Source organism: Etheostoma spectabile, unplaced genomic scaffold (assembly GCF_008692095.1).
Source record: "Etheostoma spectabile isolate EspeVRDwgs_2016 unplaced genomic scaffold, UIUC_Espe_1.0 scaffold00569355, whole genome shotgun sequence".
Lineage (NCBI taxonomy): Eukaryota > Metazoa > Chordata > Actinopteri > Perciformes > Percidae > Etheostoma > Etheostoma spectabile.
In genome coordinates this window covers 197,052-215,478 of record NW_022605082.1, presented here as the reverse complement: position 1 = coordinate 215,478, position 18,427 = coordinate 197,052, and the positions used below count along the sequence as shown (strand labels likewise).

General features: G+C 42.3%; 1 protein-coding gene and 4 non-coding genes across 5 annotated transcripts in view; 3 read left to right on the top strand and 2 right to left on the bottom strand.

Moving 5' to 3' along the window:
- Positions 1 to 4,001: 4,001 nt before the first annotated feature.
- On the bottom strand, positions 4,002 to 4,073 carry trnam-cau (transfer RNA methionine (anticodon CAU)). The gene has a single exon. It is a non-coding gene; the product is annotated as a tRNA-Met (tRNA).
- Positions 4,074 to 4,309: 236 nt separating this feature from the next.
- On the top strand, positions 4,310 to 4,426 carry LOC116684843 (U5 spliceosomal RNA). The gene has a single exon (XR_004330856.1). It is a non-coding gene; the product is annotated as a U5 spliceosomal RNA (small nuclear RNA).
- Positions 4,427 to 4,779: 353 nt separating this feature from the next.
- On the top strand, positions 4,780 to 4,861 carry trnal-aag (transfer RNA leucine (anticodon AAG)). Its single transcript has one exon. It is a non-coding gene; the product is annotated as a tRNA-Leu (tRNA).
- A 3,485-nt stretch (positions 4,862 to 8,346) lies between these two features.
- LOC116684836 (zinc finger protein 91-like) overlaps positions 8,347 to 18,427 on the bottom strand; it is a 175,168-nt gene continuing 165,087 nt past the window's right edge. The window contains exon 7 of the mRNA XM_032510271.1: positions 8,347 to 9,572. Coding sequence (XP_032366162.1) covers positions 8,347 to 9,572 — 1,226 coding nt within the window. The remainder of the gene's footprint in view (positions 9,573 to 18,427) is intronic.
- On the top strand, positions 15,530 to 15,601 carry trnac-gca (transfer RNA cysteine (anticodon GCA)). The gene has a single exon. It is a non-coding gene; the product is annotated as a tRNA-Cys (tRNA).

Here is an 18,427-nt window from a genome sequence, read left to right as displayed (position 1 = left end):
GACGTTTTCGGCTTTACGGTGGTCTTTTCCGGGTCTTTCTAGCCTCTACAGGGGGTTTTCTATCCAGCCTGGAACTTCAGCCTCTTTGGGCTTTAAATCCATACTGTTATATCCAAGATTGATCCACTTTATATCCATAATTCATCGCGTTTTGGCTCATTTTCCGCCGCTAGATCCCTCCTCAGCATCTGCCCTGTCTGTCCCGTCTATTGTTTCAGGAAGTACATGCCCATATATGGGAGATAAGGCACCTCTTTTGTATGGAAGGCCAGAGGGGACAAATATGCCTTTATACTCTATTGAAGGCAAAATAATGCTATATTTAGACACATATTTGCTTGTATAACATTGCTGTGGGTGTAATATCAATAAATATGACATTATTATGTTATTATTGGCATAAGTAAATGTCATGAGAGCAAAACGTCTTGACTCTTTTTGGAAAAAATGCATGTATTTTGTCAACTGTATACGTTATAATGATTTTTTCTTCACAGTGTGACTCCCAAGACATATGACAAGTGTTTTAGAATGGAAAATGGCTTAGGTTTTACTTATATGTCTGTGATATCAATACATATCTGGAAGATTCATTTATTTATTTATTTATTTATTTTTAAGGCCCTACAACCATTTTTAACATGCAAGTGACCTCACTGCAACCCAAATATTCCAATAACCCAGTTTGTCCTGAAAAAAATGATGTTGATATCTTGACTGTAGACAACAGGGTTGATGTTTTACAAGCTTTTTTATAAAATAAATCCAGACGAAAATTAAACTGTAAAAATGGCCTCAGGGCCCAGAGTAAAGCTGTTAAACCTAAGGTGGACCCCTGGCTAAATGACACCACAAGGGCCCTTAGGCAACACTGCAGACAAGCTGAACAAAGATGGAAAGACAATCTACACGTGTCACTGGGTGTATTAAGGAACAGTCTATCACATACCAGAATGCTGTGAAGGTGGTGAAGATGCAGCATCTCTCTTCTGTCATAGCTAGCAATCACCACAAACCTAGATTGTTATTTAATACTATTAACTCTTTCATAAATCAATGCTCCTCTGCTCCGACAGATGTGTCAATTAGTACACGTGAGAAATTTCTTGCTTATTTTATTGACAAAGTAGCATCTATCAGGGAAATTACCAGTGCTAATTTTAAGGTATTTTTATCTGCTTCTCCTACACACTCAGCTGTGTTTGAGGAATTTTTAGCCCGCTTCTCTGACGTAACTTAGTGAGGTTGTACAACACATGAAACCTACCAACTGTCCCTTAGACATTGTCCCTGCCAGAATGGTGAAGGAGGTTTTTAATAGCACCATTGGGGCGAGTCTTCTTACTCTCTTTAAGTAAATGCTAAGCCTGTACTTTGTTACTTTTAGTTGAGTAAAGAAGTTTAATCAGTACTTCTGCTTTTACCAGAGTATTTGTTAACACAATTATCTGTACTTCTACTTGAGTACGGCAGTGAGTAATTTTGCCATCACTGATGGTCATTTATATGCCGGTCACTTGATGTAATACATGCGAATACATAAGGCCCCCCCCAACAGTTTTGTGATACGTGGCGTGCAACTGTATGTCAAAGATCAAGCTTGTTGCTGTGACCAAGAAACCACCAGCAAAATGACTGATACATCATCAGTTCTGAAATTTTGTTGGATGCCAAATACTTGAATTAAAAGTCAGAATCCAATTGACATGTACGAACAATACAATGCACGTCCAGCTTCTACATTTCCACATGAGTCAGCTTCCCCAATTTCTGAGTAACAGGAAAATATCCTGATAAGCAGACATGTGCAGCTCAACCTCAAAAAGCCATGATGCAAATGCTTGTGGCTTAAAGATCGAGCTCCCGCTCATAAAACATCAGACTGGTGCAGTCTCTGTTGCGCAATAGGTCAGTGCAGTCGGCTGTTAACCAAAAGGATGGTGGTTCAAGTCCACCCAGGGACGTTTGTTGCTTAAGTAACCTGGATGGAGCAATCTCTGGGGTTTATCCTTCTGCAGAAGACCATAGAGCAGCCCAACGATAACCCTAGTTATAATTGGCTGACTTTGTAATTGTCTTAATGTGGCTGTTGTCAGAGTCCAAGACTACACCAAGATTTGTGATGAAGAAGGTTGTTACTATTTTCAAAGCAGTGCAATTACAATTTCATTTTAAGTCTACTGTGTGTCCTTAAAATGGTGCTGTCTGCTGTGAAATTCTTTTTTTTGTGTCGATACGGCTCTGTTTCTTTTCATTTTAAGTACATACTTGGCCTACATTTTTAAATGCGTGCAGGTATACAGTACACGCGTACAGTTGGATGCATGCGTTTAGGAACCCATGCTGAAGACGACTAAAAAGAGGAATTAAAAAAGTCATCTTTTGGAAATTGATCTTAATGCCTTCATTTACAAAAAGGAAAAATACAAGTTTTACAGAAACCAGCTACCTTGTCCAGCAATGGTGGTATAGTGGTGAGCATCACTGCCGTCTAAGCAGTTGACCTGGGTTAAATTCCCAGCTATTGCAGAAGATATCGTTGTGTGGTGTTTGAGCTAAAACCTGCTCCGGTCTCAGGATTCAGCCAATTAGTAGTCAGAATCTCAGATGTTGATGTGTGAATCCTTTTTAGGACTTAGAAAGCAACACATGAGTGAGCTGTAAAAGATGGAATGAAAACAGACTCAGGAAGAGTCCCCAACTATCAATCACTTCACACACATTTAGGAGGGGCTAGATTATAATGGAATGTAACAGATCACCTTATCTTAGAAAAAAGGAGTATTACAAACAACTTAATGCATGACCAACATGTCTTCCTTTATCTTGAAATAATGCTTTTGCCTTTTGGCTTAAATGTATAATCTATATTGCAACTCATACCCATGTATTAAAACACATATAACACTTTAAATTCTTACAGTGGTTACTTGCTTTATTTGTCAAGAAGTAACCAGAAAGGTTACCTACCCAACCCGATTTGATGAAATATTAGATATCTGTTATGGAACAAATAAGAGAGCATATAAATCAATCAAGCTGCCTCCCCGAGGATCCACAGACACAGGCAGTGCACTACGATTTGCACTTTGCCCGTGTCTGGTTACTACTACTAACCAATTGCAAAGTTTATGAACATTTGTGCAAACAGGTGTATCACTGCTTTTCAGGTTGTCGTGGCCGAGCGGTTAAGGTGAAGGACTAGAAATCCATTGGGGTCTCCCCGCGCAGGTTCGAATCCTGCCGATAACGAGAATAGTATTAAATCAAAGACACATCACAGAATCCCAAACTGGGGATTTGTTTTCATGAACAATATTGTGTTGTCTTATAGTTACTGGATACCACCAGTCTCCACCAATGCATCTCTCAGCATTTATTTTCAGTTTGTGTTACAAGATTTGCAGTGAATGTTGTATTGTCCAGCAGAAAGGCAACAGTAGTGTGTTACTTTTCGACTATAATTCATACCATAGGTTTTGAAGCCATATACAACATTCCCATTACATGTTTTACCACAGTTTCTTCTTTTATTCAGTGATATTTATATCTCCTTGCGGGAGTCATCCCAAAAGGATTAATAAAGATAAGTCTAAGTATATCTCAGAAAACAATCCAAAAAAAACTGAAAATCTTCCGGGGATGTAGCTCAGTGGTTTTTTATACCTCAGGCTATCAGACAGCCCAACAAGCACTTTAAATGTACATGTTTTACAGTTTCACTGTATTTATGTACTTGTACTGTAGTATATGGCATCACACTCCAGTTTGTTATGTACCTGTACTGTGGTGCACTATATTTATTTTGTAATGCTCCAGTTTTTATAGGTGTTACAGCAGGTATCAGTACTGTAGTTTTCATATTTATGGATGAAAATCAACTTGTCATGCAATTAAGTTTACTCTTCAGCAGGTGGAGGCATTTCACTTCAGACATTTGCAGCAACAGATGCTTTGTTAAACATGGAAATAGACTTCATGCTGATACAAAGCATAGGAATTAGCAGAGGATGGTTTCGATCCATCGACCTCTGGGTTATGAGCCCAGCACGCTTCCGCTGCGCCACTCTGCTGTGGTAATCTGAACTTCCTGATTACTAACAAATTGATTATTGACATGTTACACTTGTGACTGGCTGGTGTTTTAAAAACAGGGCATTGTGAGTACAGATATAAACATCAGTAAGGAGTCTACCAAGTTGCCTCTTATCATTTTAGTTTGGAAAGCGGCACACCAAGTCAATTTTACCGCGACGGTTTTAACTGGGTCGACTAGGGTTTTCAGCTGCTCTCGAGCAGACGGCTGTACTCACTCTGGTTTCTCTTCATAACACATAAGTCTTTTGCCTTTTACTAAAGACTTCCTTGGAGGGGAACACAGATGAGCTAAAACTAGTTTTGGTGGGCTTTGCTGTATGGCCGAGCCTTTTGTACTTGTGAAAAACAAATATGCTGTCCTTAACTAGACTCAGTGTCCTCACAGCACAGCTAGTGCTATATGGGGCGAGGCCAAAGAAACAGATACCAGCATGTGACTTTGCAAATCAGTGGCTCACCCTGGCCACCATGAAAGATGCCATTTGGACCTCCAGAAACTTGCTGGTAAGAAAGCACATGCAGATCCCCTCCCCCGTGGCTGTGATCAGGATGGCTGCAATATATAAGTAGTATGTGTTTCATGTTTGCACTTTTGTTTTTGAATGGTAAATGAACAACTGTGCTGTAATCCGTTATTTACGTTCCCTGTGTTTGTCACAATGTGGGGATCTGATTTTTATAGCTAGTGTGGCCGAGTGGTCTAAGGCGTTGGATTAAGGCTCCAGTCTCTCTGGAGGCGTGGGTTCAAATCCCACCACTGCCATTTGCTGAAATGTTACATACATTGGTACACTCCTTGCTGAGGATTGCCTAAATCCTCCTTTCCAGCAGCTTGGAGTAGAGTTTACCAAGGAGCCTGAGCAGTGTGATACTCCTGGAATGGGCAGATGCTGTTCTTCTTGAAGAGGGGAACCACCACCCTGGTCTGCCACTCCTTAGGCACTTTCGTGATCACCCTCAGTGTCACTACCCTTCATGACTCTATTTTTTAAAAACGTTACCTTTCGTCTCCTTGGACTCTTATTCACATCAATTAAGAAAACACATGTACCGTTCGAGTCTGCCTTTCTCTTTATTACATAAGGAATTAAACATTAAAGAAATAAAACCAATAAAACCCATGTACCGTTTGAGTCTGTCTTTCTGTCATCTCTGTCTTTCTCTGTATTACACAACCTTTATACTAGGGATGAGCGAGTACATTATCTGTATCTGTATTTGTATCTGTTTACCACATGAATTATCTGTATCCGTATCTGTACTCGGACTGGGCAAGGCCTAACCCAAAAGTGGACAGAATTTAACCCGGAAGTGGGTCGGGTTGTCTTGAAAAGGGAGGGGCTTTAACCGGTATGTTATTCTAAGCATGCAATTGACATGGGTTGATCAGATGCTGTTTCTCAGATCTGCATTGACTTTAATGAAGCCAGCAGACGGTAAAAAAACAATAAATAAATAAAAAAAAGACCTCCGACGGCAGAGACGCAACGGGAGTCACATTTAAACCAGGCAGCATTTTTGAAACCCCATGTTTACCAGAATCCTACTGGTAAAGTAAGTACTGCAAACAAAAAGTAAATTACAAATCTGAAGCTGAAGAAGCCCTAAACGTTAACGGAAAAGACCCGCGGACCTGATTGACTGAGAGAGAGAGAGAGAGAGAGAGAGAGAGAGAGAGAGAGAGAGAGAGAGAGAGAGAGCGCTGTTCTCCGTTTTCTGTGTGTGTGAGTGAGCCGAGTTGCGGTCGGCTGAGGAGTTGTATTCGATCCGAGCACAGATATTGACTCGTATTACTCGTATAATACTTGTACTCGGCAAAAGTGCTTTATCCGTACAGGATACTCGTTTCAGCCGAATACTCGGCTCATATTCCTACACAGATGCACAACCAATAATAAAACACTACTGAGTGAATGCGTTCATAAAATGAAGAACATTGTTCAGAAAGCTTAATGAAGCTTCATTTGACCATAACTATTAACCACCTGAACCTGGTAAAAGGTATGAGGAACTCATGCATAGCTAGCCAGTGATTTACCTGCTGTAGGTGGTGGTTGGCATGCCAATGAGGCTTGAAAATTTGCAGATGGTGATTCAGAGGAGATGTAACAGTTTAAAGTGTAAAGTAACTTTTTTTCTAAAATTTCCGCTTACAGTGGCATTGAGAGCTCTTCTCTAATATTACCGGGTAAGCCATAACTATTCAACTTCCCAAGTTATTGTTGATCTCAGAAACAACAATAGACAAGTTTTGGGCAGACGTTTCACTGTAATGTTGCAGCTGGTAAAGTTGGAGCTGATTTTAATTACTTTATCACCAGTTGGGTAGTTTAATCTATAATAATACATCATAATGTATGTGTTGATTAATAATAACCTCAAACTGCAAAGCTGTAAAAAACTGTAGAGCAATTAATAAGTAGCCTACAAATCCCTCTGAGATGTGACATTAGAGAATGAGTAGCAGTATCGTTACAGTTCCAGTAGCCTACTTAAGTAAATGTATATTAGTTACATTTCACCACTGGATCTAAACACTAGCTAAGTGTAAAACTGCCAGAAAACAGAAGACATGTTTAAGCTGTAGAATTACAACGGTGGCTGATAGCAACAACCGATGTCACGTCAACGGCGAAGAAAATACAACAAATTTACATAATTCAAATTAAGAATGTCCATTCATAGTGTGTCATTACATTAGCTGACATTAGTATCCAACGGGCTGGTAACGTTAAAGCTAAATGGTAATGTTCACGTAGCACTGAGTTCATGCTAAATTATATGATAATAACTTGAATGAGCATTAACGTTAAGTCACATAGTAATGCTTTTGACTTATTACATTTTGACTTAATACAAGGCCAATTTCTACTCACCACAAAGGTAAATAGACAATAAACAAACATATAAATCAACCCACGGTTTAAGGTTAGCGTTAAATTAACTGTAGTTAACATGTTATCCATCCGAAAGTGGCGTAAACAGGAACAGTGACTAACTTTATAGCATTCATGTAACGTTAAAACAGAAAACGTCAGACAGGGACAACATAAAATTTAATTACACGTTTTGTCATTTAACATCTTTTCCTTCATAATCATATAAATAACGTACCTTTTAGCGTAATGTTCAGTGGAGCTCAGTCGCTGTGTGCTGTAAATCCACTGTCCACACGAGCACTGAGAGTGATCATCTGCCAGTTTTTGAAAACATACATAGCTACACCAAGACCAGGAAGGACGACAACATGACAGATGAACTGATTTAGATTTTGCATTTTCAGAAGAGCACCTTGTTTTCTTTTAGCTGAGAAAAAGGCTTGCATTCATAAAAGGTAAACAAATTGCACTTTATTGCCCTTATTAAACATTTAGGCAATTTTAGCAGTACAATACAAACATAAGAAACTACAAAACAACAATAACTTGGTAATGATGAGAGGACTGTTTGGACCAATTTACATTATAAGGGTGACAAAAATGTATTCCTAAAATGAAAATTACACTGACATCCTGTCAGCCCAAAAAAATTGTATGTTTCTAGAGATGAGAAGAAAGTTTTTACAAAATAAAACCAAAATAAAAAAAGTTTCAAACATGTCTTTAAACGTCTTAATGTTTCTCCTTTGGGCCTTCTCCTTCCCACGGTGGGTACATTGTGGTTAGGGTTGGGTAACGAACCCGGTGCTAGTACGGCACCGGTGCCTTATCACCTGGTATCTATCGGACTGATTAGTAACGGGGATTTTGGGGCCTCATTTCGGTGCTACTGAAATACCAGCGCTGCCTTTTTCCATCTAGTGGTTGTTTTTGTCGTTTAGCAGCAATTTAATGGAGTATTATTACATTTTTCTTACATTTAATTTGGACCATATAGAAATAAACAAGCCGTTCTTAAATGTTGCTGACTGTCTTTTTGTGGTCCTTTTTTTTTCACATACATTTAAAAAATATATTTTTAAAAGGATGGGTTCAGGCACCGAATCTGGTGCCTAAATGGTAAAGAGTTCTGAGGAAAGACAGAAAACAGTCCAGCTGATCCACAATAACATACATGCTGCTCAGAAGATAGTTACTGCTGGTCAGCCTTCAATGTGGAGAGAAGATCAGAATATAACAACACAGCTATCAGGGCATGAGGAGGAAGAAACAGCTTGGCTCTGGAACATGTTCACAACGAGGTAGAGTGAATGGGCTGGTGTCTTTTAAGGCTACTACTCCGAGAAAAGGTTTTCCCACATTGTTCACACTAGTACGGCTTCTCTCCAGTGTGAATGCGTTGATGTGTTTTTAGGGTACTCTGTAGCGTGAAAGCTGCCCCACATTGATCACAGCTGTAAGGCTTCTCTCCAGTGTGAATGCGTTGATGTGTTTTTAGGGTACTCTGTAGCGTGAAAGCTGCCCCACATTGTTCACAGCTGTACGGCTTCTCTCCAGTGTGAATGCGTTGATGTGTTTTTAGGGTACTCTGTAGCGTGAAAGCTGCCCCATATTGATCACAGCTGTAAGGCTTCTCTCCAGTGTGAATGCGCTGGTGAGCTTTAAGGGCATTGCCACGAGAAAAGGTTTCCCCACATTGTTCACACCAGAACGGCTTCTCTCCAGTGTGAATGCGCTGGTGAGATTTAAGGTTACCACTACGAGAAAATTTTTCCCCACATTGTTCACAGCTGTACGGCTTCTCTCCAGTGTGAATGCGTTGATGTGTTTTTAGGGTACTCTGTAGCGTGAAAGCTGCACCACATTGATCACAGCTGTAAGGCTTCTCTCCAGTGTGAATGCGTTGATGTGTTTTTAGGGTACTCTGTAGCGTGAAAGCTGCCCCACATTGATCACAGCTGTAAGGCTTCTCTCCAGTGTGAATGCGTTGATGTGTTTTTAGGGTACTCTGTAGCGTGAAAGCTGCCCCACATTGTTCACAGCTGTACGGCTTCTCTCCAGTGTGAATGCGTTGATGTGTTTTTAGGGTACTCTGTAGCGTGAAAGCTGCCCCACATTGATCACAGCTGTAAGGCTTCTCTCCAGTGTGAATGCGCTGGTGAGCTTTAAGGGCATTGCCACGAGAAAAGGTTTCCCCACATTGTTCACACCAGAACGGCTTCTCTCCAGTGTGAATGCGCTGGTGAGATTTAAGGTTACCACTACGAGAAAATTTTTCCCCACATTGTTCACAGCTGTACGGCTTCTCTCCAGTGTGAATGCGTTGATGTGTTTTTAGGGTACTCTGTAGCGTGAAAGCTGCCCCACATTGATCACAGCTGTAAGGCTTCTCTCCAGTGTGAATGCGTTGATGTGTTTTTAGGGTACTCTGTAGCGTGAAAGCTGCCCCACATTGTTCACAGCTGTACGGCTTCTCTCCAGTGTGAATGCGTTGATGTGGTTTTAGGGTACTCTGTAGCGTGAAAGCTGCCCCACATTGATCACAGCTGTAAGGCTTCTCTCCTGTGTGAACTCTCTGATGAATCTTTAAATATCCTGATGTGAAGGATTTGGCACACTGCTGACAGCGGTGACGTTTGACTCCTCTTCCTCTCCGTTTCTATCAACAGACAGAAAAACCAAGAGAGTGAGTTAGTGAGGTGCCATACTGTAGAGCTCTATCTTAAACTATAAACAACATTTAGAGCATGTCTATGGAACATTGTTTGACTGATGCGTTACCTTTCTTAATTATCTGCCAACATCACTATTATGGAGTTGCATTATGGGAAATGTAGCATTCAGTGTTGGTTAGTTTGTGATAAACAAACTACTTTTGATCAATTTATGTGTGGCCTCCATTTTGTTGCCAGCCTTTAGCCAGCCGGTAACAAATGGGGGACCATCCAGGATTTTTAGTGCCGGGAGAGTTGTAAATATATAAACATTTTCCCACAGATTTTTAGCTCTCATCGGTATCTGTAGGTGTTACCGTGTTGTCTTCATGTTGCTGGAACAGCTCTACTCTAGTAAAGTAAATTGGAACCATTGTTCATGATAGGTATTAGCAATGAGGGGCACCAGTTGACCTTTGACCTTTTGCTTTAGGTTGTCGTTTTTGCTAAATAAATCTTGTATAGCAAGCAGTATTGTGTAAGTAATATGGTAGTGGAATGTGGTATTGTCCACACAAGGTCCATTTCATCAAGCATTTCTGAAGCTCAGCAAAGCTGCTCTGCAAAAATGATTTCAAATGCCTTGAAATGGCATCCAACACCTGACCGACGTGTCTAGACCTGCTCTTTGTCTTTATGGAAAGCGCAAAGAGATAACTGTTGTTGTGATTTAGCGCTATATAAATCAAATTGAATTGAAGTGGCCTTTTTGTTGCCTAACCCTGGTTGGCACTCTTTGTTTCTTAATTAGATCAAAAATAAAAATTTGATCCCAAAAAATAATACTTTACATGAGAACAATAATCCAGAAAAACAAAGTGTGAATATATTGTTGAATCTGTTATATTGTTGAAGTTAAATTGGTAGAAATGTACATACGATAAACCTGACACATTATATGAAAGGCACCGAGGAGATTATCCACACTGATTTTTCCCGGCCTTTATTTATCCGTGTTGCCCCCCCAACCACTATCAGAGGGCCACCGCTTGACTACCGGTTTTTCTTTTAGGAATTACGGTATAATATATAAATCCTAAAAGACATTTGTGAAACCCTCTGTGTGCATTCATTAATATTGAAATTAGATTTCTGGGACTCTTCAGTCTGGAGTAACCTCTTTCCTTCACTCACCTCCTCCTCCTCCCTGACACCTTTCCTCTTGCCCTCCTTCTTCTTCTTCTTCTTCTTCTTCTTCTTCTCCTCCGTCTCCTTGTGTTTCTGCATGTACTCGGTGATAAGGTCCAGGTCCAGGTTGTCTTGTGGCTCCCATGTGTTCTCCTCACTGGAAAGGTGAGTGCAGACAGAAGAACATCTCCTCACACTTTGTTTTTAGACAATCCATTCTCACGCTAATTATCATTCCTTTTATTCCTTTTTTCTATTGCCATCGTGTAAGGTTATTTGTGGGTCTGCAACGTAGTATCAAAATACCAAACCTTCAACTTTGAGGGCACAATACCATGCTGACACTTATTTGCAATATGTAAATATATTATTTATCTCAGGACCAAGAACACCAAGCATTAATATTCTAGACTCATACTTACTCTGAGAACCCCTTCCATTTCAGCAGAAACTCTACTCTTCCCTTCACCACTCTGCGCTCCAAAACCTTCTCCACCACATACTCCTCTTCTTCCTCTTCCTCCTCCTCCTCCTTCTTGCCCTTCTTTCCTGCTCTGGTCGCCAGCTTGCCATCTGCTGAAGGTGCCTTTAGTAGACCCAAGGGGGGACATGCAGAGATAATGACACAAGGGTTAGAACAACTAATGGGAGGTGTGAGTGAATTCTAGCTGACTATATTTTACTAGATTCAAATCTTCTTGTCTCTAGTTTTCTTTATGACAACACAGAACGTGTGTGTGTGTTTTAAAACAAATCTTTTTATGAATGTTTGTGGCAATTTTTTGCAATGTAACTGAGTGAATATTACATTATGATGTGATATCTCTTGCAGGATCAGCCACCGTCATCATTGACCACGGTAATCATCATTTTAGCTTGATCAACAGCAGCAATGCCTCCACCTTTCAGCTGTCCTAAATGCTCTGGAAGAGCCTTCACACTGGTGGAGTTAACCCAGCACAACGGACTTGTCCATGCACATGAGCCACATTTTGCCATAACGTGTGGTAAAGTCTTTCTGACGACATATTTACAGGAAGCATAAAGACATTATAGCGAGACGAGCCATTGCTCATGATATGTTCATAAATTGAAAGATAAATAGTGCTATTGTATTTATTCTTTGCTATTGTTGACTGTTCTCTTGGTATGAAGATGTTAATAAAATTTATATAAATGTTTTTTATATTGGACATGACATCCTAAAAACATTTTTGCATTTTATTTTGGGATGTTACATGTTATGTTTGAGATCCTGTGAATGAAACATTTCCATTTTAAGGACTAAAATAAATGTCTAAAAGTCACTTCATTGTTTGCATTTTTTTTCTTTCACCTAAGGAGTTTTGACACGAGAGAGCATTTGGGTGAACAGTGGCAGACACCAGGGCCAAGCCAGGAAGGTTCTATGATAGGAGAACACTGACCTGGACATGGCTGCTATCAGAGGCCCAGTCTGCTGCTGGTCTTCTGGGGACCTCATTGCTCCGCTGCTCCTGGTCCTGGTTGTCCTCCTCCATTCCTCTCTGGTCCATGTCTGGTACGACAAAACACAACAATATCCCTAAGTGTCATTCCAAATATATACTGACAAAAATCAGATATCACTTTATAAAAACAGCCACTTTGTTACTAAAAATGTGCCTATGACTGGATTGTGTTCTTACCCGTTTAACGTGACTTCTGTTTTCGGACGTCACTGGTCAGCTTCAACATCGGCCATGTAAGATTTAACTTTAATCTTGACGCAGGACTGCAAGCTCTCATCTGTGAGGCGGGTGCAATATTTTGATTTGATGTAGTTCATGTTTGAGAATATCTGCTCGCACAGATATGTTGATCCAAAGATGGATAATACTCCAAATGCATATGTCTTCATGTTCCTATAACTGTCAGGAAGAGCATTCCATGTGTCACAGACAAGTTTCTCGGGTGTTGAGAGGCTTTCAGTTTCGCTCCATTTGTGGCTTTGGGCAAGCTGGGCTTTCTGGCGAGTGACGTCTTCAAGCTCGGCTGTCAGACATTTGAATTTGGACACCCATAAATCTTTGTCGGCTATATCAGCCATTTCCATTTCAAGGTCAGCTTGATTTACTCCTGGAAATGTGCTCAACAAGGACGGGTCAATCTCCAGGGGTGTGACAGGGAAAGACAGTGTCATTTATTCCTTTCGGAACTTGCAAAATCTGCTCCCAAATGCAGTTTGCATATCAACGATCGCATTTTGCAAATAATCACCGTTGAGTGTGTGATCGTGATGGGCTTCTTTGAATTCTCTCAGGGAGGGGAAGTGGGAGAGCGTGCCTCGTTGTACATCTCTGGCAAAGACAGTCAGCTTGCGCTCGAATGATAGAACAGCTTCCAGCATTTGAAGTGCAGTGTTTCCCCGCCCCTGCAGACTTTCATTCAGCTTATTTAGGTGGCTTGTCATATCCACCATAAAGTGCAGTTTTTCGAGCCACTCGGTATCTTCAAGTTGCGGATAGTATAGCTCTTTGCTTTTCAGAAATGTTTTCACGTGCTCTAAACAAGCGACAAAGCGGCGCAAAACCTCACCCCTGGACAGCCATCGGACTTTATTGTGTAGCAGGAGATCGGAATATTCGCTGTCAACTTCATCAAGCAATGCACGGAACTGACGGTGGTTCAATGCTTTTGCAATTATCTTGTTCACCATCTCGATCACAAGGTTCATCACTGCCATACACTCCGATGGGAATGTTTGTGCACACAGTGCCTCTTGATGCAAGATGCAGTGGAATGCAAGCAGATTTCGATCCAATGCTTTCTGTAGCAAAGTCACAAACCCCCTTTTTGATCCTCTCATGCTGGGTGCCCCATCTGTAGCCACTGAAATCAGATGGTTGGTGTTTATCCTGTTGTCATTTAAACACTTCAGCACAGCCTCACATATGTCCTCCCCCCGTGTTTGGCCTTTCAGTGGTATTAATTGGATCATTTCTTCTTGCGGCCCGTCGGAGTTCACATACCTGCATAAAAGCGCAGTCTGTTCAATATCGATCACATCACAGGACTCATCACAGGCAATTGAGTATGCTGGCGCTGAATTAATGTCCTTGATTTGCTGATCGGTGATGTTGCCTGCCATTTTAATAGCCCTTTCCTTCACTGTCTTAGCGGAGAGAGGCATGTCTTTAATTTTTTGTATTATCTCGGTTTTGTTTTTGAAGTCTGCAAATAGGTGTTCTGATATGTTGATAAATGACTCCTTCATGTAGTCACCATCTGTGAACGGTTTGCCGCGTTTTATTATCTCCCGCGTTGCAACAAAACTTGCAGCAGTAGTGGAGTTTGGAGATGCAATCCACTTCTTAAATCTATTTTTGCGCTCCTCTAATTTCTCCAGAAGTAATGCAATCACACTTTTTCTTTCACTACCAACTAGTTACTCGGCTGCAAATGTAGCATGCCTTCCTTGAAAATGTCTTTCCACATTGCTCTTTTTGTTATTTGACAACTTCTCGCTACAGAGCAAACATTCAGGCAATCCTTCCGCATTGGCAATGAATGCAAATGATTCGATCCAAGAAACGTTGAATCCTCTGTTCTCCTCAGTTATTCTTCTCTTTTTCCCTTTGGGATCCATGGCCCATCACACAGCCGCCGGTTTGTTTACAACAGCCACCTGCCTGGGATCCCGCCTTGCTGATAGAAACGTGTGTCGCAGGCTATGAGGTAAATCTTCGTTGACAGAAAAGTTGAAAGAAGTTGAAATTTAATATTTATTCTACACATTTTGCCAGCATTGAAAAACGTTAATAACGTTTGTGTCATGTTTTTTTTTTCCTACAGAAACCATATTAAAACAAAAAATGTATTTCTCTCCCCCATCTTTTTCCATTTTCCAACATTTTTGAAAAAGCTTCAGAGAGCCAATAGGCAGGCGCTAAAGAGCCGCATGCGGCTCCAGAGCCGCGGGTTGCCGACCCCCGGGTTAGGGCGTGACCTAGTAAAGCCGTGCGTAATGGCTATTAAGTCTGTGCATAAATCGTGCGCTCTCGCAGACATCCATTGTAGAGCAATGGTGCACGTATTGTTTGTAAACAGAGCAACTTTTAGTGATTTGTCTACTAGCTGGAAACATTATTACACACTTGTAAAGATGTTTGGAGGAAAAAAGTGGTTTATGGCGGAAGAGGCAGATGCTATATTGGTCAAAAGACCAAATGAAGAAATAATTTCCTCTTCTGAAAGTGAAGTTACGTGGACTCTGAAATGGAAAAGGATTTTCTGGATGAAAAGGACCCTGATCGTGAAGTGTAAGTTTATACATAACGTATTGATTACTTTATCAGAAAGTATTTATTACATACATTACATACATTATTACATTATAATTATTTGAGTAGTTATAGTGTGAAAACTGATTTCTGTCGGAGTTTGTAAGCAAGGGGGAAGGGTGCTGTGTGTGTGTGCGTTTGTGTGCTTCTGTGTGCTTGTGGTCGAGCATGTACTGTAACAGTGTGGATCCTTGTGTGGACCACGTTTCTGTGCTTAGTCTTGACATCTGTTGTAATTAACATAAATTCAGCTGGGCCTTTATAGAAAATTACACTGTTTTCTTTCTTTTAACTCCCTTTCATACAGTAGATGAGATTTGGATACTTTCTCAGACTGTGAAGGTAACCACATGGTGGAGGCCCAGCCATTGTTTTGATGCACCAAAAGCATATCCAACATAGAGTGTGTGGGGGTATAGCTCAGTGGTAGAGCATTTGACTGCAGATCAAGAGGTCCCCAGTTCAAATCTGGGTGCCCCCTGCAACGATGTGTGTAGGTAATCATCTTTATGATAGTACTAGGTGATAAAGGATAAGAGCTTGCATGTAATTAATGTTGCTTCTTTCCAGAAGCCCTTGTGCTTTCTCCCCTCTCAGACTTCCTTGGATTGTGGTGGCACCTGAGTAGTGAATGCAACTGCTGCCGTGGTCCTGCTGGACGCCCTGCACTATTACTGCTACTATTATTAGTAATAGTTCTATTACCTTTATTGCTGCCATAATTACCACCAGTCCTCTTTTCATTCCATTTTATCTCTCTTTCTCTCTCTCTCTATTAAATAACATTTGCAAAAGGTAGTGGTGGGATTTGAACCCACACCTCAAGAGAGACTGGAGCCTAAATCCAGCACCTTAGACCACGGACCGAAACTAATGGTATGTTCACTAGCATGGACCACGCCACAACCATGTGTTAGTTAAAGATTTAATGAACATTATGAATGTGCAAATGAACATTATGAATGTGCGAAATTGATGTGGATGTCGTCTGATGGCTGGTCTGGGAGGATGTGTGATGTCCGGGTGGAAGAGACTCAGGATGGGGGTTCTGTCTCAGAAGCAGTTTTCGCCCGAATAGTTTACAGACCCCCCAGACGGTACCTAGAAGAGACAAGAGAGAGAAGTGCAACAGGAATGGAAGATGGACGAAAGGAGAGGGTAAGGGAGGGTGGGTCAAGCAATCAGAGACGCAAGTCTGGCTACGCAGCACGATATATGTAGGTTTGTCTGGTGATTAGAGGTGTGGTTTAGGCGTGGCCCTGCTCCCGAACCTTAGTTAACAAATTAACTCCATTTCACTAGCATGGACCACGCCACAACCATGTGTTAGTTAAAGATTTAATGAACATTATGAATGTGCAAATGAACATTATGAATGTGCGAAATTGATGTGGATGTCGTCTGATGGCTGGTCTGGGAGGATGTGTGATGTCCGGGTGGAAGAGACTCAGGATGGGGGTTCTGTCTCAGAAGCAGTTTTCGCCCGAATAGTTTACAGACCCCCAAAAGTGTCAGATTGTGTAAAACTGATTGTGCGTGGGCTTGACTGAAATTGTTGACATCGTTTGTGAATGTAAGACCGGTGTGCTTGGAATGACCTGCGGCCTGGGAACTGAATGGTTTGATGGCAGATGCCTGATCTAGCGACTGTGGATGCTGCGACGATGTGGAAATGTTTGGGTGATATGGCTGAAATGCAGAGAATGCTGTTTCTGAAACAAAAGTCAAGTGGCCATTTTGGAATAGTGAAAAGTGGGTGTTGTGAAGGTGCCTTGGCAGCCTGGAGCCGATGTATTTGCCATTCGTGCCCCCAAAAGAAAGGAAGCCAACAATGGGGTAAGCCCATAGGTCACGGAACGACGAAGGAGACCCGGACCCGTGCCCAATCACGGAATACATAATAATAATAATAATAATAATAATAATACATCTTATTTATAATGCCTCTAACATTACACAAGGAAATCTCAAAGGGCTAGAGGGGAAATCGGCAACAACAATACTCAAACCTAGTGCCAGAGAACAAGCCGGAGCAGAGCAGGGGAGACCGGTGAAGGCTAACGCACCGACGAAGCCGGCCGAGCGACCGGAGCAGCCCTGGCAGGAGAAAAAGTGGTCAACACAAGGAGCAAAATGCATTTGGGAGTTGGGGAAGGGAGGGGGGGGAGGGGATGCGGGGACGGGGGGGGGAAGGAAAGACCAGAAGCAAAGAAGAAGGCTAAGAATCGTCAAGCACGATAGTAGGAAGGTCCCCTTGAGCGGCTGGATGTGGCACTGCAGTGCGGCCAGCAGAGAAAGGGAGGAGCAGAAGCCGATCGGCCAGGACAGCAGAAGGAAGGGTAGAGGAAGGGATGAAGGGATGAAGGGATGAAGGGATGCATGTGCGCAGGGTCTCGTGAAGCCTGCGAACACAGGGATGAAAGGCAGAGAACGCCTGAGACATGACAGACAGAGGGAGCAGGCACATGGGGAAATACGACCTGACCACCGCCAGGGGGAGCCGGAGATGCGTTCCGTGGCCGACGAGGACCGTGACGTCATGCGTGACAATGCCGGCCGAAGCCGACGCCTGCTACAAACCCGGAGGGGCCGGAGGCCCGGGGGCTGCTGCCTCTGGGGTGGCAACGGAGACTAGGAAGAGCCGCCACGATGCGCCCCACGGGAGGAAGGCCGATGACGAGGAGAGGGTAAATGCCGATCCCCGCGGTTCCGATATCCCGACCCTACGGAATGAGGGGAAGGAGACCGAGAGCCGCTGGAAGCAGAAGCCGAAGCCGAGGGAAGCAGGGGACCGGTCGGCGGAGGAGAGTAGATCCGGGCGAAGCCGAGGCATGACGACCGCAAACCGTAATCCGCAATCGGCGCCGTTGAGACAAATGACGGGATCCGACCGCTGCAGCGTGACTGAAACATGTCCTGTGTCGAATAGATCGTCGTACAGATCGTCCTGGACTCCAGGTGAGCGTAGCTGCAGCTCCGGATCTACGACCGGGAGCGTGAAACGCAGACCGTCTTGCGTCAAGCAATCAGAGACGCAAGTCTGGCTACGCAGCACGATATATGTAGGTTTGTCTGGTGATTAGAGGTGTGGTTTGGGCGTGGCCCTGCTCCCGAACCTTAGTTAACAAATTAACTCCATATTGTTAAAGTCATTGGAAACAAACTTTTGCAAGGAAAAAGTCAATACTTGATTGAAAAAGGCCAGTACTTAATGTCTCCACCTGCTGAAGAGTAAACTTAACAGCATCTCAAATTTACTTCATCCATAAAAATAGAAACTGTGCTCATACCTGCCGTAACACCCATA